General features: G+C 30.8%; 1 protein-coding gene, 1 long non-coding RNA gene and 2 other non-coding genes across 5 annotated transcripts; 2 read left to right on the forward strand and 2 right to left on the reverse strand.

The window, feature by feature from the left end:
• Nucleotides 1–7,349: 7,349 nt before the first annotated feature.
• Nucleotides 7,350–13,411, reverse strand: LOC102664145 (double-stranded RNA-binding protein 4). Of its 2 annotated transcripts, XM_041008738.1 has the most exons (6): nt 12,967–13,411; nt 11,678–11,938; nt 11,003–11,185; nt 10,437–10,650; nt 9,939–10,356; nt 7,350–7,864 (listed from the first exon to the last, which is right to left on the reverse strand). In XM_041008738.1, exons 3-6 carry the CDS (start codon nt 11,105–11,107, stop codon nt 7,723–7,725), a joined length of 879 nt encoding a protein of 292 aa, XP_040864672.1. In that variant the 5' UTR covers nt 11,108–11,185; nt 11,678–11,938; nt 12,967–13,411; the 3' UTR covers nt 7,350–7,722. The 2 variants fall into 2 exon arrangements, with proteins under 2 accessions (XP_040864672.1, XP_040864673.1); XM_041008739.1 differs by lacking the exons at nt 11,678–11,938; nt 12,967–13,411 and having other exon boundaries at nt 11,008–11,149.
• A 2,567-nt stretch (nt 13,412–15,978) lies between these two features.
• Nucleotides 15,979–16,052, forward strand: TRNAN-GUU (transfer RNA asparagine (anticodon GUU)). The gene has a single exon. It is a non-coding gene; the product is annotated as a tRNA-Asn (tRNA).
• Nucleotides 16,053–16,123: 71 nt separating this feature from the next.
• TRNAS-AGA (transfer RNA serine (anticodon AGA)) lies at nt 16,124–16,205 on the reverse strand. Its single transcript has one exon. It is a non-coding gene; the product is annotated as a tRNA-Ser (tRNA).
• A 3,487-nt stretch (nt 16,206–19,692) lies between these two features.
• Nucleotides 19,693–20,473, forward strand: LOC112999955 (uncharacterized). Its single transcript, XR_003265168.2, has 2 exons — nt 19,693–19,754; nt 19,893–20,473. It is a non-coding gene; the product is annotated as an uncharacterized lncRNA (long non-coding RNA).
• The last annotated feature ends 3,629 nt before the right edge of the window (nt 20,474–24,102 follow it).

Consider the following 24,102-nt stretch of genomic DNA (forward strand, 5'->3'; position numbering starts at 1 on the left):
TTTCAACATTTTTTCTCTCTTATGTTATGGGAAAGAAAACTATGAAAATAATTATGGTGAAGCTATGAATGTTTATGCAAAATCTATTGAATTATTTTTGCATTATTCTCTCAAGACATACGAAAAATTATGAGGGAAGGATCATGAGAAGTTTAAATCCAGCAAAATCAACACCGAATATTCGATTGGCTTTGCAGTTTGGTGACCATACAACCAATTCCTTCAAACCATATGCTTGTTTCATATAATTGACTCAATTAATAAATCTTATTTTGCATATATATTTAAGTTTAAAACGTTCGAATTCAATTAAAATTTTATATATAAATAACTGAATTTTATTTATTTAAATAATGAAATCTATTTTACCTCTTTAAATAATAATAAAATGATTTTTTATATATTTGTAAACTTAAATTAATTACATCTATAAGTGAATAAACAATGACTATGTTACTTTTGGATTTTGATTGAGGCTTCTTAAGGTGTACTTAATTAACAACTACATATATAATATCACCAGTAAGTACAATTAACTTTAAAGTGGAGTTAACCCTTTTACGTAAATATTACATGGGTGTTAAGCTAGTTAGGGTTTAAATACAGCGAAAAAAAAAGCTAGTTAGGGTTTAAAAAATACGTCCTTCCGAACAAGAAGAAATAGCACAGCAAACCCATGACAATTTTAATTTAGTATAGATGGAAAGGTTGCTTAAATTTAGCTTGCGTAAAATTACGATGTCTTTTAAAAACAAATGTATAATAATATGTATATATTTGTTTTGTATTAATATTTTTATTAAATGATTAAATTTAAAAATAAATCACCGTAAATCAATTCAAATATTTCAATTTATAGTATAGTGATATATACTTTTTATATTTATCTATCTATTACATCATTTATTCCATTTCATACATCCTTTTCTTTTTTTTCCTCTGAATTATAAAATTTATTACACCGTTTACTATAGAAATAACATTTCTCATAATTTAATACTACGCTAATAAAATACGTTAATAACCTAGATGGTCCCAAATTCTTGTTTGTGGTTAAAGGACTAAGTCTATCATGACACGTGGAGTGCGATTCCGTATCAGAATGGAGCCTACAAACTACCTGAAAAAATGGACATCAATCATCCATTGATCTCCAACCATGTTTTCTTTAATGTGCATTAAAATATCTTATTGTTGATAGTTTAAAGATAATTTTTAATTATAAATACCATCAAAATAAATTTACTTTTACCATTTTTTATACAATTTTATTTTTTTATTGTCTTAAAGATAATATTAAAAATATTTTTTTATTAAAAATACGATAAGGAGACATTAATAATATTTGATATTGTATTTTAGAAAAAACATTATGGTTATTTTTTCAATCATTACTTTCTAAAATAATGAAACCCGTTTATAAATACATCCAAAAATTAAACATTGGTCAATATGTTTAAAAATTCAACTACTCTTATTTATTAATTATATCAGACTTCATTAGCTCCTATACATTTGCCATTGTTATTTGAGAAAATAATTAGAAAGTATAGAAACACAATTTATTTTTAGAGATTAACCTTGATATACACTATATGTCATCAATCATAAATTATTGTAAATATAATTTTTAAAATATTTTTTTTAAATTAACAAACTTATCATAGATGATAATTTTTTATTGGTCAATAATTTAAAATTATTTTATAATATCAATGCACACCTCATGTTTTCTCTTATTTTTAAGTGAAAATAAAATAAATATTATTTTTTATAGAATAAAACAACTATTATAATTACATTAACTTTTATAATAATGTTAATTAAGTGATCCACCATTTGAATTTTGATTAGCCATAAATGAATGATATTGAAAGGAAAATATGTAATGAAACTATACTCGGAAAAAAAACTCTATTAAGCTACTGATAAAAATAGTAAATCTATTACTATTAATGAGTTTTTGTCTATTGGACTCGAAATCAGTCCCTTATGACATATAATTATTATTTAGAAATAAGTTAGTTGATGAAATAATTATTGTTTAGAAATAAATAAGAATATTATTGATTATTTGATTGCCAAAATTATTTCAAAGAGATAAGGTAAAATCAACTGATTGAAGATAAGTAATTAATGTGTTAGAGTTAAAATTGAATTATTTAAATATTATCTAAATTTAATCTTTAGCATAAATAATTTTTAGTTAAATTTTAATTATTTTTTGGTCAAATTTTAGATTTATCAGGATTTCTTTTTTTGATATTAAGAAAAAAAGAATTAGATAACTAAATGGGTCATCATAAATAGATAAATAGAGGAGAGGGACGATAATAATGTGATGTATGATTTTGAATACTAAATTACAAAAACTTATGTAATAAGCTACCTCTTAGCTTTTTAAAAAAAGAAGCTACCTCTTAAGTCAGAATGATAAATATGCTTATGGAAGTTCTGTGAACTTTTACTAACGTTAATAATCACATGCTACAAAAATGTTGTTCGAGTTAAATGGGGTTGCCATTTTTTAAAAATATATATATAATCACCAATTGAAAATATTTATTCAGAATAATTCACTTATGATTTTAAGCATATGGTTATAATTATAGGTTTATCTTTATATTGTTTTAATTTTTTATTCATAATTAGTTGGATTAGTTATAATTATATATGAATATGTTTGATTTAAAATGAATTTGAATGAATTTGAACTGTCAGTGTAAAATTAAAATACAAATGATTGTGGTTATAAATATGAGTTTAAGTGTTGATATGAGGGCAAACATTATAATATTTTACTAAGATCCTATCATTGTCATTTCTTATAAAATAAAATTTAACATTATAATGTATTATATATATGATCTTCAAGACTCAATTATTTTTACTGCAAATAGTAATTAATAATTTAAATTTTAATATACATATAGGTATTTATCATAAAATTCTTATTGCTTTTAATTCATAATTTTTAATTCAATTTTTTCATATGTTAAAAATTTAAAATATTTTATTACTTTATAGACACGGTTGGACATGCCTGCAATGCGTGTACACTAGGAACTTTAATTTTAGATTGCTTGAAATATCATTTCACAATAATTATTTATATTACAACCTTACATAAGACATAATTATTTTTTATTTCTCTCATTTATTATATCTTAAAATCCATAATCTATCAGATATATAATCAACTACTATATATAATTGGAAAACAATAATTAATAATTGATTAAGTGCCTTCCAAAAAAACAATTAATAATTAATATATTATACTTTAATTTTAAATAGTTTTTAATACAACTATAAAAATTATTTCAATATTTATTATTTTATAAAAAAATTCATATACAATATTTTCCGTATATGACACAAATTACACACCCACTCTAGTATTTACAAATATCAAACCACAGATCATCAAAAACTTGAAAAGAATGAAGAAAGAGGACCATCGTGAAGTTATGAAGATTTTTTCAAAGTTTACAAAATATATACTTCTTTAATTAAAATCAGAATATTCATTATTAATATTTATTTTAAACTATTTTAAGACAAAAACAATAAATTATTAAATTAATATACTTACAAAAGAAAACTAATTACCGTGAAAGGGTTGAAAAATTGCTTCTACCAATCTTAGCTTATATACGGACCGCCCATTGATCTCCAACCACGTTATTTGATAAATGTTTATAAATGATTGCGACACTTTTGATTTTAAAATTAAATATATAAGTATTTCTTTATTTATCGATCATTAGTAATCTTAAAAATATAAATTATTGCACTTGTAAAACTATAAACAAACTATTAATACCAAATTAATTTAATAATTATTGCACTTATAAATAAATTTTTAGATATATATATATATATATATATATATATATATATATATATATATATATGTATATCAATTTAATTACTTAATAAAAGAAAATTATTGAAATAATAAAATATAATTTTAGTATTTAGTGTATATATATTTAAAAAACAAAATAATATTTTATAATTATTTAATTAAAAATAAAAGTATTTTCTTAAATCAAGCCTAGATTTATAATTAATGAGAATGAAAATCACTTTACATGTCACTTTCGATGACAAGCTTCCTTATATTTAGATTTTTGGCAGTTACTATCCTAGTACTTTTTTTTCTTTGGCAGAAAGCAGCTAACTAGTGACTAAACGTAATTGTAGATGTTTTTAGTACTATATTTTTTTTTTATAAATTCATAATTTTCATAAAAATATTCTTATTTATGAATTTATATTTTTTTAATGAAATTGTAATTTCTGATGAAACTTTTTAAAAATTTTCTTCGCAAGGCTTTCTTATCAGCAAAATAATATTAATGTTAGGAAAAATAAAATCACTGTAAAAGTTATGCAAATGCTGAGCAGCCAAAAAAAAAAAACATGTTATACAATCAAATAAAACAGTATACCCCATATTAATCTTAACAACACCAACCACCCAATACAAAGCATGTTTGACAATTCCAAACCTTTACAGAATATGAAAAGGAAGCATCAAAACTCAGTTTCCTTGGGCAACAAAATTTATTTGTAATAATAATGGTACTGCTTCTTTTATCAAACTTGTGAGAGTTAAATCCTTGGGCAACAAAACTCAGTTTCCTTGTGAAATTTTCTGATACTAATATCTTCCTGAAAACTAAAAGCTGTGATAGGTTGCAGGGTGATTTTCAAGTTAGATTCTTTAGCATCACAAGAGAGAGAAGTATGTGATATAACAACAAAATAACTTGCAAAAGTGCATTGTAATTTCTTACAGAAAATTTACTTATACAGACAAGGTCCATCTAGGCAAATACATACACAAGCTAGGAAGAATAGGTTATAAAAAACTTCTCAGATTATCAAACAATACCTTCTTCTTGATAAACCAAAAATTTTTTGTTAGGAAGAAACAAGAAAAACAAAGATCTAATGCAGGATCACAGACATTGGGAAAAAATGCAACATTCTTCCAATTTCAAAGCACTAGTATGTTTGCCAATCAGATGCAAAGTAAACATAAAACAATCTTAATTTATAGCAGTCTAAAATTTTGGAACATATTAGCATACATTGGCTCAAAGTTACTTAACAGTCTATATGAATCAATCAACTGAAGCTACACCTACTGAAATCAACACCAATAATTTTGCTGCGACACACCTCATAAACAAGAGATGGTGCTTCATGTTGTGTCCTCCTAGAGAGGCACTTCAAGGCAAGTCTAGCAGCATCCTGTTCTGCAGTTTTTAGGTGGGAAAAAAGAGGATTGAGAAGTGTAACACACACCATCAACCACGCCCTTGACTTAAATTTGGAGCATGTTGTCCCTCATTGAAAGTTTCATATATGGGAAGTGCAATGTTTGACTGACTTTTGAGCAAACTCTTTAAATGATTCTTGTGCATCAATTGTTCTGAAAAAGTAAAAAAAAAAAAAAACCTCATGTGAATAATCCATGATGTTAGAGATCACTTTGTGTGTTTAACATAGATGCATACCCCAAATTTCCCAATGAAAAAAAGTGTTTACGAGAGTAAACATGAGCAAAGGCAAAGCATGAATATCAATTATCAAGTTATCAAGCATTTAGAAGTCAAAATACAACATTTGCAATGCAAATTGCCAAATACAATGCTGCTTAGTAAAATTATAAGAATTTGTTTAAAAGAATCATGCTTTGGAAACTAACTATCAACTTAAAAGCTTGACGAGCAGTTTGACTAAATGTGAAATTTAATTTATTATTTGCAAACCCACTTTCTCCGAAACAAATATAAAATATTTCCAAAATAAGCTATAATCCAAACATTCAAAATATTTTTTCTCTGTAAACACTTCAGAACAACAGAATAAAAAAGTAAAGGGAAATAAAATAAACTTTCCCATGAGTTAAAATTAGTTTATACATGAATTAAAATCAGTTTAGACTGGACCCTAAATAAAATCAGCTTTTGATGAAGCTTCTCTCATTTAGCTTCTTTAAAAAAATTGATTTTAACTTGTGAATAAGCTAATATTGATTTATGAAATAAGTTTTTCTTTTCTTTTATTTTTTGTGCTTTCTGTTCTTACAAGTATAAGTATTTCCAGAAAAGCTTATCCAAACACGATCTAACTTTTAATCAAAATTAATTTTGCAAAAACTCAGCTCAACAATAATGATATTGTGATGATACAAAAAACTTTCAACAAATACTTAGAAATATTTTATGGCATACGAGCAGAAGGTTGAACGGGAAGAGATAAAGGAGATGATTGAGGAGAAGATGAAGCCATGCAAGGGTGAGTGAGTGAGAAGACAATGTAAAAGGAGAAGTTTCTCTCACGAAAGTTTTCTGATAACTGCCGTGTCAGTGTCTTCATGTTTTTCTTGTTTCTCTTTTTGGTGCATGAAGCCATGAACCCCTCTACTCGTACCATGAGAATGGGAAGATTCAAAAATAAATAAAAATACTACTTTTTTTATAAACAAAATGCTGATTATACTTATTTTACTATCTAATAAGTGTTACTTTAAATCAAATACTTAATATATTGAAATTAAGAAATACGCCACGCGGAACAAGATTGCTAATTATCAAAAACTTATTTAATTTCAAGAATTGCACGATGATAGCTTCTTTCTATTGAATTTAATTTAATAATATCTCTAATTATTAGCAATATTATTTTGAATTTAACTATTATATTTTAATGTTATAAATCCGATTTATAAACTAGCCTAAAAAAATGGTTCAACAATATAGAAAAACCAATTCCGCTCTTAAAACCGATTTAAAATTAGTTCTGCACTAAATTGGTTTAGAATCGATCTAAAACCGGTTCACCAAAAATCAAACTATTTTGTCAAATAAATTAAAAACCAAACCATAAAAATTGTTCAATGTGGTTTGGTTTACCAAAACATGCACAACTCTATTTGTTAGTATCACTAAAACCAAAATAATAGGCTTAACACAAAAAATTGATTTTAAAAAATTTAACTTGATAAAAGAAACCAAATTGTTAAAAAAAAATGGATTTCAAGCCGGTTCAAAACTAATTTTGTTTTAAAACTCGATTTAAAACCAGTTCAGTTTAAAATAAGTTTAAAACCAATTTAGAATTGGTTCAGTTCAAATATCAAACCATTTGTCTAATTCAAAAGAGTTTGGAGTAAAAGTTGATGACTAAATTCAATTTGATTTTAAAAACAAAAAAAAATCATGCACACTCCTAATTGAGATAAATTTATCTTAACTTTTACCCCATTCAAAATTTTAATAAGTACATTTATTTAAGTTCAAATCCAACCAATAATATATGACACCATTAGGTAAACATAAAAATCAATTTTAACATGATATAATATAAAGTTTGAACCCAAAACATGTAAGACCTGGGCTTAACAAACAAAACCGGCCACTAAAGAAGGATTTTAACAACAGTTCCTAAATTTTAACCAGGAACTACGGTTTTCTCTCGATGAACTTTAGTCTTAAGAGTTTACAACATACACAAGAATTCCATCACACTTTACATTTCTCTACTGTGCCACCTATAAAGAAGGGACTTTGTTCATGGGAGCTGCCGTACAAGGAGCGACCTGAATCATGGGAGCTGCAATGCAAGGTGGGACTTGGTTCATGGGAGCTGCAGTGCGAGGAGGGACTTGGTTCATGGGAGCTGCAGTACGAGCATAAAGTTGGTTCATGGAGGGACTTGGCTCATGGGAACTGCAGTAAAAGGAGGAACTTGGTTCATGGGTACTGCAGAACAAGGAGGGACTTGATTAATGAGAACTGCAGTACAAGGAGGGACTTGGTTCAGAGAAACTGCAGTAATTGGTAACCTGCAAATTTTCACAACAGAACAATCAATTAATCACAAGACACGTCCACAGCAGAAGAAAAAAACTAGCTTTGCCTCCCAAACAAGCAAATACATGTACATATCTATCCAGCTTAAATCATGTCACATTATAAATCCACCAAAACAAGTATTACATATAACGTCCCTCACTACATAATACAAACACAAACTTCTTTTATCCAGGTACAAGCTTTGGCATTTCACCAATGAAACAAAGATGATCTCAACAGATTGTAAGATGAAATGCATGTTCCTTCCTTCCTCTTCTTAAATGGCTTGTTGCGCTTTGGCCCCACGTCATGCACTGCATGCTCATAGAAATCACCATTTGCAAATCCTGGTCCTTTCCTCGATCTCCCATTCCCAAACAGATCAAAACATTCAGTCCCAAACCAGAGATAAACAAACCCTAGAAAATTATCCTTGGGCTTCATTTCTCAGCAATTGAGCATCGAAGCTTTTGGATTCAACTCCTTTGTGAAATCAAACTTTGATTGCAGAACAGATAGCGGCAAGGTAAAGTGAGATAGCATTGGAGGGGAAGTGTGGTCAAGGGAGAGGGGGGCTATCAAATGTCAATTTTTTGTATATGAAATCGAATTTTGGTTCGTTTTATGTTTTATGATTTTCAAATTTTTGTTTGATGCTGGTGCAACAAAGTGTATTAGAATTGTAGAATTAATGGGAATTGTTATGGAGATGATAGAAGTTCACAGTTTGAAATTTCTCAAATCAAAGAGAAGCATTTTTTCTTCTCTTTATGACTGGACGAATCATCTGAGTTTGGCACTAAAACAAAAATAGAATATCTTTATGTCACTATGATCTATGTTGGAAGTCTGCTAGGAAGAAAGATGTAAACCCGTGAAGGCACTCAAATATCAGAGGGTAAAAGTGCTAGGTTGGTTCCAGGCATGACACTAAAAATGTAAAGATCAAAAAAGGAGGCAGCAGATAACATTATGTAGGAATCTCGGGGAATTCAAAATGTGAGTCAACGTCTTTTAACTTGTTCTGTTTTGTGTTAATTTGAAGTAATTATAACAGAATCTCAGAGTGGAGGACAAGTATCAAAATGCCAAAGGGATAAATTTGTGTAGGAGAGCTTTGTGCAGTATTCAGAACCAGTCAAGTGTGGCAATTGCAGCTATGTTACTGGTTTTTGTATATGACCATGTGAGGGTTAGGGGGCCTTTATGTATTTTCTGTAGCTAGGGGGAGTGGCATTGTGGGAGGGGGCAAAGAATTGGATCTGTAAAGGGGTAGTTTACTATGTGCTAACTGAAAGAAGTTTTATTCCATTCTTGTGTGATGTAAACATCATAATTAATGAAAAAGCTTGATTGCTTCCATTCTCTACTTCCATTCAACATAATTTCAACATTTAATCATATTGTAGAAACATGTGGTAATTATAAACTTGGACTCTCAAACTGAGAATAGTTTATGATAAAATAAGAACTACTCTCGTGAACACTAACAAGCTTCCCAAAAAGAATATCACATCTAAGCACTAACAAGCTTCATACTAACAATATTCAGGGACACAATTTGTAAAACCCAAAAAGCATAAAACACCAAATCTCTTCCTCACGTGCACTAACACCACTCAAAACGTGATGTCACTTCTACAAAACTGCATATATCCACACATAAAAATATCCCTGACATACATCCAAACCAGAACCACAAAACTGCATAAAAATCCTCAACACGTAAACACACCGGGTTCTTCTTATCCTCCTCTCAAACCCTCCAATATCACAAACTAAAACCAGCAACAACCTTACTGTATATATTATTAATATTCATTGCAAGTTCACCTCACTGGGAATTGACTAAAACAAAGCATTAACAATTTAACATTCATCTGAACAATGCAAACTTCAGAAATTATGGATAGACAAGGGAAACATGTAGAATAAATGCTAAATAATTATTTTGTTTGCAGAGACAGTTACTCAGTAACATAAATGAGGGGGAGAAAAGACTCAAGAAAATAAATAGCAAAGGAAGCACCAAAAAATAACAGATATGAGATTGTAGAAACTTACGGCGGAGTCTCCAACCGTAACTTCTTATTATTAGACTTCTTCTTGTTCTTTTTCCGCTTTTTTGAAGTTGAACTATTATCAATGGAATGTTCTGAACCTGGTTGCAAAGACACATTATTGGCTTCAAGGGAAGATTCTTGTTTTATCATTTGGAGTTCTTGACATGTGGAAAGCATCTTAGAAGACTCAGGAAATTCAACTTTAGCTTCAATATTCTTATTATTATTATTATTATCAAGCACGGAAGCTGTAACTCCTGTATCTCTATGACCCAGTGTAACAGAGATCTGTCCTGTATTTGTTGTGGATAACACTGCACTAGGCTGTAACAGAGGTGGTCCCTTTCCTTTGATTGCATCATAAAATGTAGACTTTGACTTAATAATCTCAATGAGTGTAGTTCCTGAGGTAGAATCACCTGCATTAAATGGTCATTTAGTAGATAAGCACATTGCTACCTAAAAAAGCTATTGTAATAAAGCATACACATAAGCATACCCATAATGGAAAGAATAGCAGCCTTTGCGGCTGACTGCTCAGCTTCCTTTTTTGTTCTAGCTGGATCACCGGTGTAACTTGTACCATTGAAAACTAAAGAAGTTTTAAAAACACGAAGCACCCCTCCTAGCTGTTCCTGAACGGTGTCATATGTAGGTTGCACATGCAGTTTATCAGCATACTCATTCATGATAGACTTGGAAAATGGAGAAATCTGGAAGACGATAACAAGAGTCAACATTTTACATAAAGATAACATTGAATGATAATACCAAACCAAACCAAAATGAAGCAATAACAAATAATTAAGAATTAATGCTATTTCACCAGCAATTTATTTTTTATAAGTTGGCAATGAATTGTTTCAACAGTAATAAGCACTTAATATTAAATCGCTTTTCCAAGACAAAAATTTAAGAATGATTACTTCAAGCTATACAGGATTAGTTTAAATCATTAACAAAGATAAGGAAGGATCTACACTCTAGTTCCATTGGCAACAAAAATTATTTGTTGTAATGATACTTCTTTTGGATCAAACTTGCATGGTTATCTGATACTGTTACCTTACCTGCTGAGAACCAAGAACCTCTGCAACATGATACAAGATGATCTTCAACCAGTGTTGTTAAATAGCAGAATGGCATGGCAGATTTTTTGCCAACCACCATAGGCAATTTGTGAAGGGAAGCCCGCCATAAGGCGCAATGGCGTGTTTATATAGTGGAATTTCAGCCTTCCACCATGTTCTGCCATTAATAACAATGTCCTCAACTAAGATTCTCTATCATTACAAGAGATATATATCCAATAAAAATATAACATTGCACAACTTAATTTATTATAGAAAATCTATTCAAATAGAGAAGATCCAACTTAACATATATGTACACTAACTGAAAAATATCCCAGGTCATTAGACAAAACGTTTTTCTATCTAATAGACAACAATATTTTGTTAGAACAAACATGAGAAACTACATTACATCTAAGGGAAGATAGCAGACATTTTCACAAAAATGAAACAAATTATTCTAATTACTACAAAGCACTAGGATGTTTGCCCACCAGATGAAAAGTAAGTATAAAACAAGCCTAACATATAGGCAGAGTTCAGTGTCTAGACTATAGAAAATTATTATTAACAAAAATTACCTCAAAATTACTTAACAATTCTAACATGGTCAATCAAATCGAAATTGCACCTACTGAAAAATTGAGAACAACAAATTTTAACACACCTGCTGATTGACAAGAGAGAGTCCTTCATCTCTGGTCCTCTGAAGCATACCTTCCAAAGCAACTCTAGCAGCATCCTGTTCAGCAGCTTTTTTCTTGGAAAATGTGGATTGGGAAGCGTAACCCATCTCAGCCACCCACACAGTCGACCTAAACTTTGGAACATGATCCTGTCCCTCCCTCATTAACAGTCTGATACACAGGAAATTTAATGCCTGACCTTGAAGTAAACTCTTGTAAACGATTTTTGTACATCAAGTGTGCTGGAAAATCCCATGAGAGCAATTCAGATCATTAGCGATCTCTTTATGCATTATACATAGACACGGGTAAAAGACTCTGAATAAAAAATGTGTGACGATAGCAAACAACTAAACATAAACATGTGCAAAGTAAGCATATCAGTTAACTTATCAAACATGCAAACACAACAATGGTAACATGATTCTAAATTTGGGTTGTGGTTTCACCACAGTCCTTGACATTGCAGAAAATTGTGAAAAAATGCAGCTGATGCAACCAATTGCGGTAAGTTGAAAAACCTTCCGGTTGCAGATGGCAATTCAGAACCATGATATGTAAGGTAAGGAAAACAACCAAATACATTCCACAATAATGCTGCAAACAAAAATTATAAAAATCATTTAAAAATAATAATCATGCTTATGAGTTAACTAATTCACTTTAAATTTTACCAAACATTTTTCAACGTGGTTTTAAGGAAAGGGTGTCCATGACAGCTATATCCGCTGCAACATCAAGGTTTTGAGCTCGATTGCAACTGCAGCCGCATTTACCCACAATTTCCAGCAAACACAATTTAAAACCTTGTTTTTAAATTCTTTTGTTTTTCTTTTTTTGAACGGCAAAAGAAATTTTATTGAGACCAACTAATACGAAAGCACAAGACTGTATTAGAAAAATTACAAAAGCAAGGAAGGCTCTGTAAAAACATGGCAGCCATATCCTCCACAAAGTCTCACCAGAACTCAAAAAGCAAAGGCTATGAAACGTTTTTCACTACTTCACTTCCTAATGAAGCACAAAGCCATGAGCCTAATTAAAACCCACAATTTCGAGTATCGAAAACCTATGGAAATGGAATCCACCACACACAAAAATACCACTGCTGTTGCTGATTCTGACAGAGTTTCCGCAAACCATCCTATCCATTTTGAGTCAAAACTATATATATATATAAAAAAAAAACATTCAAAATCAAATGCAGCAGAAGAATAACAATAATACGGTTGGTTTCGATGCTATTATGTTGAAGAAATGAAGGACTTACGAGGAGGGTGAGAATGAACGGGAGCAGGAACTGGAGGTGGAGGCTCAGAAGAAGACGAAGCCATGGAGTTCCTCACTGGCTAGTGTTGAGAGAGGAAAATTAAAGGGTAAGAATTGTGCTGTACCCTTTTATAGATTCACCGGTCAATCAATTCAAGAGGTTCCACTCACTGGTAACTGCTAAGTTCATTTAAAATGCAGGAAATCTATTCTTTCTTAGAATAGCATTAAAACATGGTTCAATTTTGTTTTTTTATTCAGGGATTGATTGTTCTTATTGACTAGTATTCAAAATATTATAACTTCTTTATTTTTTTTCTAATTTTATCCTATATTAATTTTATTGATTTTGTGATTTTTTTTACTAAGTTTATTAATTTTTTTAAAAATCATTACTATTTATTATCCCATAGTCAAAATTAATGCAGGAAGTGAAGATATTTTTAGTAAAATTGTTTCAATAAATAATTTGTTTATTGCTACTCCTAATCCGTGTTAAATATTATACATTTTGAAATACAGGGAGTAAATCCTTATTACATTTCATTCCAAAAAAATAAACCCTTACTACACAAGAATGATAAAACCATATGTTATTAGCCACTTGTAATAAAAAAAAATGTTATTAACCATGTAGTAAAATTTCAGAGTGAGTCATTATTGCATAAAAACTTTTGTCATAAATTTTTAAAATTCAATAAGTTATTATCTTTTGAATATATATATATATATATATATGTCGAAAATTACTTACACGATTTTAGTATTAATTTTCACGGAAAAAAAATGTCACTAATCATATTTAGAAATTTTCTCTCAATCATTTTTTTTATTATTTACAAGATGCAAATTTGATATTTTACTTAAATGAAATTGATTTTTTCATTAAAAAATTATATATATTTTTTAGATTGTTATACCAATATTGATTAGAATACCAAAATAATTAAATATATTTGATTATGTTTACAATAATTTATTTTGTTTTTAAAAATATAATTTTTTTTCTTTTATGATTTATTTATTTATTAATTTTATGTATTATATTATAATCATGTTGTGTCTTATCCTTTTTAAAACTTATCAATTTTTTTGTTTTCATAGTATTAGTGTGAATTATTCATCAACTAATTATATTAATGATCAATCTTCATCTATTCAACTTGATTTGTTACCTTTTGTGAAATCTCTCATTCTAATCACATATTTCTTATTTACAAGACTAGAATATGAAATCGTATATAAGGGGATCGACTTTCCATTTTAGATTAAATTAAAAAAATGAAAAAGATTAAAAACTAAAATTATGAATTTTATTTTAAAAAAAAAAACTATCCAAACAATTTTTTTACACTAGTTTTGAACTATTTTTTTGTTATCAATGTTAGAATGGTTTGACTTTCCTAAGAATTTATCATCTATCTTATACAAACAAGGCCCAAATGATGCTGACGTGAACATGACAGTGCTAATGTGTCGCAATGTCAAGCACTCTCATTCCCGTCCAAAAACGCCATTGTCATGGTGCATTTATTAGTTTTCGTCTTTTGCGTTTTTTTTGCTCCGGTTACCGATACATGTATGTTTTCAAGGACATTTATTACGCTTTTGAAATTACTGTTGCATTTATTAGTTTTCGTCTTTTGCATTTTTTTTGCTTGAGGCATGTATGTTTCCAAGACCGCCATTTCGAATTCCCTTCTATGACAAGTATCACTTTTCAATTTTTCCCCATTTTTATTTTCCTCCTCTGATGACTCACAGTACACTTCCATTTTCATTTTGGATGTCAACGAGAACCCATATAGAAGCTGAGCACTATGTATCCCCTCCCTTAATTACAGGTTCGTTTTCTATACCAACATATTGTGTTTTATTGATTTGTTGGTTGTAATGGTGCTTAGTTTTTGTTTTTATGCCATTTTCAGCTTAGTTTTGCATCATTATCTATATTTTTTTAGTTGTCGAAACCTAAATGGTTAAATCTTTTTGTTGTGGTGCGTTGGTTTGTTAACTTGACAGTGTTTATTGTTTCCTATACCAAGTTTTTTGTGCTTGCGTCATATGTTTGTTGGAATGGTTGGTTATTTTTGTTTTGAAAGCATTTTCACATTAGATACACATCATTTGGTACTTATTCATGACAATCAAGGCAATCCAAAAAATACTACCATTAATGTAGTATATAAAGAAGTATTTGCAAACTTATAAACAAGGTATGTTTCCAAAATTCTTATTGTTACATATGCATTATCATTACTCAGTTTCATTTTCTATCAAACTATATAGTAACATATCCTATGTTTCGTGCCTACAACATTATTCATTGACTTGATTTTGAACATATCAATTTCTAATCATAGAATTACAATACACTACATATTTTACTTTACCGTTACTTTATTTGATTTAATAGCTTTATTTCTTTATGATGCAGGAGAACAAAAACAAGAAATGCTGCAAATTTGTTATTAGGTCACAACCACTAAAGCATATTCACATCAATTTACCCCTTTTATGTTAGTATTGTATATAGTAGCAACATTCTATTTGAGATTTTTAAATTTACAGTAATCTTAATTGTATATGAAATCAATACATTCATTTATGTTCACTGTGTAGTCTCTCATTCACTACAACAACATGTAACTCATGATAATCACAATAATACCATCCAAAACTATCTACAATTGCATCAAGTTAGTTTCATATTCATTCTGTATTTAATGATTTTATTCTATCGATACATCAACATTATTATCATCCTAATTAATAGGATTATAAAATTATATACATATAGTAATATTTTACATTTATCATTATTCAAATGGCGTGTATTAGCCCGTGCATCGGCACGGACGCCTCTCTAATTTTGTAGAATAATATATCTCTTATTTTCATCTCAATTCACCCCATTTTGGGATGTACATATATCATTATTCTTTCAGATTTTATAAACTTTTCTATGATATGCATTATTTCTATACAATTTTTGGATTAAAATAAGTGATAAGCTGGAATAGCTCAGTTGGTTAGAGCGTGTGGCTGTTAACCACAAGGTCGGAGGTTCAAACCCTCCTTCTAGCGTTTTCTCATTTTTCATTTATTTTAAATTTTTCAACTGTTTCGTCAAAAGAGAAAAAGTAAAATGTTAGAAACGTGAGCGGCAGGATTCGAACCTGCGCGGGCAGAGCCCACATGATTTCTAGTCATGCCCGATAACCACTCCGGCACGCCCACCTTTGCTGATAACGTTCTTCCATATTAAATTATACGTCTATCATAAAAATTCACAAAAACATGAATGAAATATACTACTAACATGATAGAATGGTGATGAGGGATAGGAAGTTATAAAGTGATTTGATGGTTAAGGTGAGAAGTTTTTAAGAGTTGGAATGATAAAAATGTCATGAGTTTGAATTCTCTCACTATATAACATACTTTTGATGATGAAGAAGCTTAAGGCTTGAAACGATAAAGATATTATATATTTGAATTTTCTCACAAACATAACATACTAATTGCTAAAATCTTCGGATTATAAAATAAGCGATCAAGGATCAACTTGATGATTTCTTTTTTTTTTCAAAAAAAAAATCAAAATCCAGAGTTATGTTAAGGCAAATTGAAAAGGGCAACCTCAACTAGATTCATCAACAACTAAAACAACATATTCTACTATATTAATGATAAAAAAAATAAAGATCATCGGAGATAAACAGCCAAAATTCATGTATAATCATTTGAACCTAAAGCAAAGAATATCATATTTATTCCTAAAAAAATTATTCTCCAATAAAAGATGAAAAAGAATCTCACCAAAGTAACTCATTGGTGATAACACCATGAGAGAAAAATATAATTACACAAAATTTACCCTCACAATAAATGTGAAAAATAAAGAAAAACATAAAATGAGTTAGATTTATATAATTTAACCATCTATTTTTAGGTCTCCAAGACTCCACTTTGGACGATTTGAAAGCTTGGATAACAAGCATCACATCACATTCTATCAAAACCTTTCTTCCTCCTTGTATCAAAAGTTGTCTCAATAGCTACCATAATCCCAACTAACTCAACATGAAGAGCAAAAGAGTTACCAAGATTAAAGGAGAAACCACCCATAAAAGAAACTCTATAGTCCCTGAAAATACCCTCACAGACAACTGAACTCGAGGCACCCTTAGTTACCCCAACAGGGTTGCATTTCACCCATCCCCTTTTAACCATTTCATGGCCTAAAGTTAGTCGATACCATACATCCATTGTGTCACATTGAATAAAGTTAGTGGAATTGACAAATATTGTTTCATGCTTTGTCAAACTAATGTTGTTTTTTAGATGATGATGATGCATTTGAAATTAAATCAATATTGTTGCAGTATAAGTTTGAAGTAAAGTCTTACATAATGAGAATGTTGAATACCATATAAGTGAAGACAAGATTCATAAATGTGAACTTTAAAGTTTTAGATTAAAGTATCATGTCAGGTTTACTTATAATTGTTCACTGTCCATTTGTGTACATCTACATGATGTTTGTCCACCTTTGTTGCATAACAATTAGTATTAGAGTCAATGATGATTCAACTTGATGATCGACTCAAACAAGTAAAATGGTGACAACGGATCTATGGACATGAAGATCCTTAAGGTTTTGGATTAAAATATGATGTTAGATTCACTTATATGATTGTTCATGATCCATTAGTATAAATCTCCGCGGTATTTATCCCCTCATACGCTCACCAAATATACCAGCTATCCTTGCTCACTTTGGTGACAATTCAAATTCACTTTAATTAACAAAGGGATATCCCTTATCAGCTGGCTTAACTGAACAATGCCTTAGTTGTTGTAATTATCTTTTGGTATCCGAAAGAAAAAACAAAGTTCACTTTAAATATTACAGGGGTAATGAATTACTTTTACATGAGAATATTTTGGCACATACAAGTTCTAATATCATGGAGGCTTTTTTTCGTGGAAAAAAAATAGCGAATGGCATTGTATCTGCTAAATGCCAACGTAGATTACAGCTCAGACACCCTCACTACTATATATGATGAAGCGTGTAAATTAATACCAGACTGTTACTCATTGGAGAGGTGGCCTGAGACCAAGAGATTCTAGCACATTAATTCCATCTTAGTCATCGATATATGATTTTTGTTTTATCACTGTACATTCATATGCGCTAGAAGCATTTCATTATTAAGTGTTAACCTGTAATTAAGTGTATAATTGTATATTATATAATTTAAATTTGCCCGGTGCATTCAATAAATTAAACAATGGGAAAGCTAATGACAGCACTAATTGGTTGGTTTCAAAGATGTTTACATAATGTTTGAATGGGTTTGGAAGATATAGAAAATTCTGATCTTCTCCCTGATTAAGAGTTTCCAAGTTCATGGCAAGAAGGACACAATTAGACATTCTCCATGAGACAAGGAAAAGGAATTGCTAACTTAATTTTCAATGTCAGCTCTTGTTTTTCCCCCTTTGCCCCAAAATTGTTGTGTGTAGAACTAAACATGTGGATGATCTTCTTTGTGTCTACAAAAGATATACTTAACTGTATTTCATGAGCAGCCAGAAATAGTCCTGCACCGTATGAAAAAGATAACCCTAAAAAAATGAACATGATTAAACTGAGTTGACCACAAGAATTCCTTTTGGTTAAAAAAATTCAGTATGATGGAATCTGTTCGAGAGAATGTTGACTTTTTTTTTTCTTTGCCAATAGCTAATTAATGCTAAGTGAATTGTTTAAACTTATAGAAAAGCTATCTTTTGGGTGTTGATCCGTGACAGTGGTGAATGGTGTTAAAGAGAGTTAAGTAATGTCAATAGAAATAAATAAAAGATTAGACATTGATTAATATATAATTGTATTTCATTTATTTTAATGTTTGTAGAAATAAGTAAAAGATAAGGATCGACATAAATAATAGTATATGTTAATCTGTCATTTTATTTCGTTTATTTTAAAATTGATATATTAGAGAATATTTATTAAATATAAAAAATTATCCTATTTTCCCCTCTAATTAATACTAATTTCCCAAACATACTTATTTATTTGGTTTGGTTTGAAGATAAGAGAAAGTATACCTTGCTTTGATTTTTATAAGCAGAGAAGAAAAATATGAAAAATGCATTATATTCTTATAAATAATAATAGAGGATATGAGAGACAAAATAAAAGTTCAAATCAAATTAATCTCTATAGTTCAAAAATATTATAAAGTACTTTTCTTCTTCTTCAAAATATCTCAACACTAGAACTACATTTAGTTTAGAAGAAAGAAATAAAGTAGAGATAATTTAAAAAATAAGAAATAAAGTAACAATGAAATGATATGTTTTATTGTTTAGTTTAAGAAAAATAAGTGAGATTATAAAATAAAAATAATATTGTGAAGTTATTTAGTATAAATGAGATAAGGAGGAGATAATTAAATAAAGACATAAAAAATCATTTTTTTTGTCTTAATATAATAGGATAACCAAAGAAAATCATTTTGTCCCGTTAAGAAGTAAGTAATAATACATTTTAAAATACATGAGATTAACTTGGATTTTCAAAGTAGTATTTTGTTGATTCTTTTCCTTATTTTTTTTACTTAATTATACTTTTGATCTCCATAATATTTAAATATTCAATTAGATTCTTCAATTATTAAAACATTCAAATTTGGTCTTCCAAGACACAATTGTAACCTTTTCATCTGATCCTCACTAACAGTGTTTGCAGTGTCAGGTGACATGGCTTGGGAGGTTAGATATGTGATCGTTGGCAACACAATTAACTTCATCTTTCCCTTTTTATACCCAAACACGAAATTAGGGCTTTCCCCATTCCCAATTCTTCTTCTTCTATGCCATGTTCTTACTTGGAAATGTCGTGGTTTGAAGGTTCTTCATCTGGTGACATTAAGGAAATTGTTCGGTGGTCGTGGTGTGAGCGGCGACGGTGCGAACAACAGTGGTGTCAGTGATAGAGCTCCACTGTCGCCTGTTTGCAATTGCAAGCCGTTGGTGGTTGTGCAAACAACGTTCACAACAGCCTCGGGGGAAGATTTTGGGGTTGTCCTTACTACAGGGTGAGGGTTTTATTGAAAGTGTTGTGTTGATCCCTATTTTTTTATGGCCATGGTTGATTTGTATTTGTGTTTTTGTTTGAGAAACAACGTGGGAGTGCGAGTGGCTGCAACTTCTTTCAATGGTGTCCAAATGACATTAATGACAAAGATCTTGTTATTGCCAGACAGAGGAGGAAGATTAACAACCTTAAAAGTTCATTGAAGGCAAAGGAAAAATGGCTGAAAATTTTCATTGTAATTTGTTGTGTTCTGTTAGTCATGATTGTTATGCTCATTTGACTAAACATGGTTGTCAAAGGAGTTATCCATGGAAGGATTATGTATCTGTAATAGAGTTCCTTTTTACATTGTAATTTGTTTGGTTATGTTAGGTTGAAAATCATTTTTTACACATTCTGGTATCAATGAGATCACTTATTAATGTATTTGATTACATTTCATTTGATTACACATTGTGATCCAATTTGGCAAACTATGTCATAATTTGAGTGAATCCACAAAGTAACATTGAATAAAAATACCAATAACACAACAAGCATCACAAAGCCATAATCAAATGTATTGAAACTTGTCAAAATACATTCCAAATGTATTTCAAAATACATACCAACTTGCCAAATACATTCCAAATGTATTCCCAGAAAAGTATAAATGTACCTAAACTGAACATAAAGATACTAATTAGTGTTCATTTAGACACTGTAATCCAAAAAAATAATTCTCATATCAATATTCAGTTTCATGGTTTCCACTGAGGTCTTCTTATTTGCAACTTTTGCCTCCTGAAGGAGGCCTTCTTTGGGGCAACTTTTCCACTGTGGCTTGTTTGTGGTGTTTTGGTGGGTTGTAGGGATTGATTAGTTTGGGTACTTTGAGGAGTTTGGATCTGTTGTGGAGGTTGAGTGGTTAGGGTTTGTTGAGGGGTTTGGGTTTGTTGTGGAGGTTGAGTAGTTTGGTTCTGCTGTGTGGGTTAGTTTGGGTTGCAGCCTTGCAGGGGCATTCTTGCATGTAGCTTTGTTTTGACCATATCGGTGACACCTACTACATTTTTTTGTCTCACCCCTCCTGGTTACCATGTCACTATCATTTTTCTTTTCCCTTGCTTCCAAATTACATTTTTTCTTCGGTCTTCCTGGCATTTTTTTCTTTGGTGGTGGGAGGACATCAGGCCAACATGTCCTTTCCCTTACATTTTCCCCGCCAACTGGATGAATTATTGGTGCATAAACTTGGAGGGATGTAGTCAGCTGGTTCATTGTTTCTGAACTTCATGGTAGCAATGACGTGGAAATACAAGATTTTAGTCAACAACCATTTTCTGCAATTGGATTCATTTGTATGCATATTAACTGAGAATTTGTCACCATTGTTGCAAATATGTATGACTTCAAACAATTCATCTCCAACAAAACTATATTGAACAACACATAATTATGTTAATGATAGTAACATAATTATCTTAGGCAGAGGACACGAATTAATACAGAATTATTACCTTGGAACCCACATATTACTATATGTAGATTCTTTCTGCAACCTCTTATTTATCTTAGGTAGAACAAATCCTTCAAATAGAGCTATTTTTTCTCTGTTTGTAGCCTACCTATTTAGCAAATACAATCTTATGTCTTTGAGCATTGTATAGATATGCTTTGCCCTAGCTTCAACAATGACACTATCGAATGCTTCACTCATATTATTTAGAAGCATATTAGGCTTATTGTTACTAGTAAACCTGGATTTACTCCAAAACTTGCCCCAAAATGTAGAATTAGTACAAAATTTAACTAGTTCAGTAAATATTAACAAATTTACCTTGGTGGTTCCTGCATCAAATACTTATATCCATCAACATTTAGGGCTTTTATATCTCTCATCAACCTTTCCCGTTTTTGTGGATATGTTGCCTTTGTTGCTCTCCACATTAGATCTTTTAATTTTTTGTTGTTCTCATCAACATTCAGGGCTTCCATTTACGACAAATTGCTCAAACTAGGTCCCTTTTAGAAACTAATTCCCAAAAGGGGGCTGTTTTGAAACTTTTTCCAGGGAGGTCTGTTTCTGAAGGGGACTCGCCAGTGGAGTTGGCGAGTTGGACACATGACGGCGCCTAGGGGACTCGCCAGTGGAGTTGGCGAGTTGCTGTCCACGTGGCGGGTCCCGCCACTCGTACTGGCGAAATGCTTTTTTACGGAAATTTTTTTTTTAACTTCAAACGGGTATAACTTTTGGTAGGAATGTCCGTTTGAGGCCCATAATATGTCAAAATGCTCGAAATTGAATGAAGAATCCCTTGACAAATTCCCGAAGGGGATTTGGTCAACTCATTTTTCCAAAAAATGGATTTAAGATTCAACCACCCATTTTTTTAATCTTAAATCCTATTTTTGAGCTACTTAGAGGCGGGACCCGCCACGTGGACAGCAACTCGCCAACTCCACTGACGAGTCCTCCAGGCGCCGCCACGTGTCCAACTCGCCAGCTCCACTGGCGAGTCCCCTTCAGAAACAGACCCCCTTGAAAAAAGTTTCAAAACAATCCCCTTTTGGGAATTAGTTTCTAAAAGGGACCTAGTTTGAGCAATTTGCCTCCATTTACATTTACCATCAACCCTTAAGCATATTGCCCTCCTTCTTTTTTTGTCATTTTTCTTCATCTTCATGTTTCTTCCTGAGCTGACTACATATGTAACAACAACATCTTTCACTTGTTATTTGTCAAGAAAATAAGTTCCAGGCTCCCATTTGTAATCTGCCATTTTTGTAGGCTGTACAAAGGTGGGATACTTCATTTTTGGCTCCATTTCTTCATCACTCTCAATGTCAGTAGCAACATCCTCAAAATCATATTCAGAATCAGACAAGTCTCTAGCATATCCACCTTTTGCAATATTTAATGCCCCAAACAAATCATCATCTGATGTAGACACATCTGCTTCAAAAGTAGGTGCTGGCAGACTACTTCTCCCTATTGGTCTTCCTCTCTTCCTTTTCTTTTTTTCAGTAGCACCTACATGTTCACAGGCACAGATCCATCATCACCAACCACAAATCCATGTCCACCAGCCACAGATTCTTCATCACCATATCTTCCTCTTCAGAGTCATAAAAAATAACATTTCTGGCAATGTCATCCCTCTCAGTGTCATTGTCCCTCTGGTTTTCTACTAAAATTTTCTTACCTTTGTCTTTATTGACATTAATTGAACCACAATTTCCACTATGATCTACTGGCCCGATGTTAGAATCTAACCAAAAGTTATCAGTAAATAAAGTTATAAAGTTACAAATAAAATAATAAACTAACCAAGTGTGCATAGTGTTGGTATTGACCTGGGCCATTGTCATCAACTTGGATACTATCATCAACAACTGCTCCATTTTCTGCTACTGGGCCATTGTTTTGTTGTCCTAGGCTATTGTCTGCTACTGGCCCAATGTTATTCTCTGCAAAATTACACAAATCTTAGCGATAAACATATCCATATTTAAATTAAATCACTCCTACATAGTCTTAATTTTTACCTTGATCAGCTGGAACACAATCTATACATTCAATGGCCTCTCCTACATAAATTGGATGCAACACATACAAATGGACATTTCCATGTTGGTTTGCTATGTTAATCGTCTGCATTGCCCCATTGTCATCTGTCAAAGGCCTCAGTCCAGCCTCCACCATGTCAACAATACTCAAAAACCACATTTCCCGAACTTCATAATTCAAATCCTTCAATATTCCAATCAATTCAAAATAGCTCCACCCGGGTCACAATTCTGTGTTGACTCCAACCCATCATATGTTAGGTTTTGTCTATTAGTAAAAGTCCCCCTATAGTGAACCACTACATCAAAGTAACCATCCATAAAAAATGTCACAACTACATAAAGCACTAACTGTGTCACCAAAAGTCTTACTAATATTACCCATTTAATAATAACACATTAACAACATTTTACCAACCATATCTAACATCCAACAAATGCTAAATACAACATAATCAATTTTTATAAAAAAAAATT

The sequence above is a fragment of the Glycine max genome, chromosome 2 (assembly GCF_000004515.6).
Source record: "Glycine max cultivar Williams 82 chromosome 2, Glycine_max_v4.0, whole genome shotgun sequence".
Lineage (NCBI taxonomy): Eukaryota > Viridiplantae > Streptophyta > Magnoliopsida > Fabales > Fabaceae > Glycine > Glycine max.

Bases quoted from the DNA above. Each gene is read 5' to 3' on its own strand.
- LOC102664145 (XM_041008738.1), bottom strand. From the start codon at position 11,107: ATGGTGGTTGGCAAAAAATCTGCCATGCCATTCTGCTATTTAACAACA. The intron at 10,651-11,002 runs GTAACAGTATCA...ATCGTCTTCCAG, and splicing joins CTTGGTTCTCAGCAGGTAAG to ATTTCTCCATTTTCCAAGTC. The intron at 10,357-10,436 runs GTATGCTTATGT...CATTTAATGCAG, and splicing joins TGCTATTCTTTCCATTATGG to GTGATTCTACCTCAGGAACT.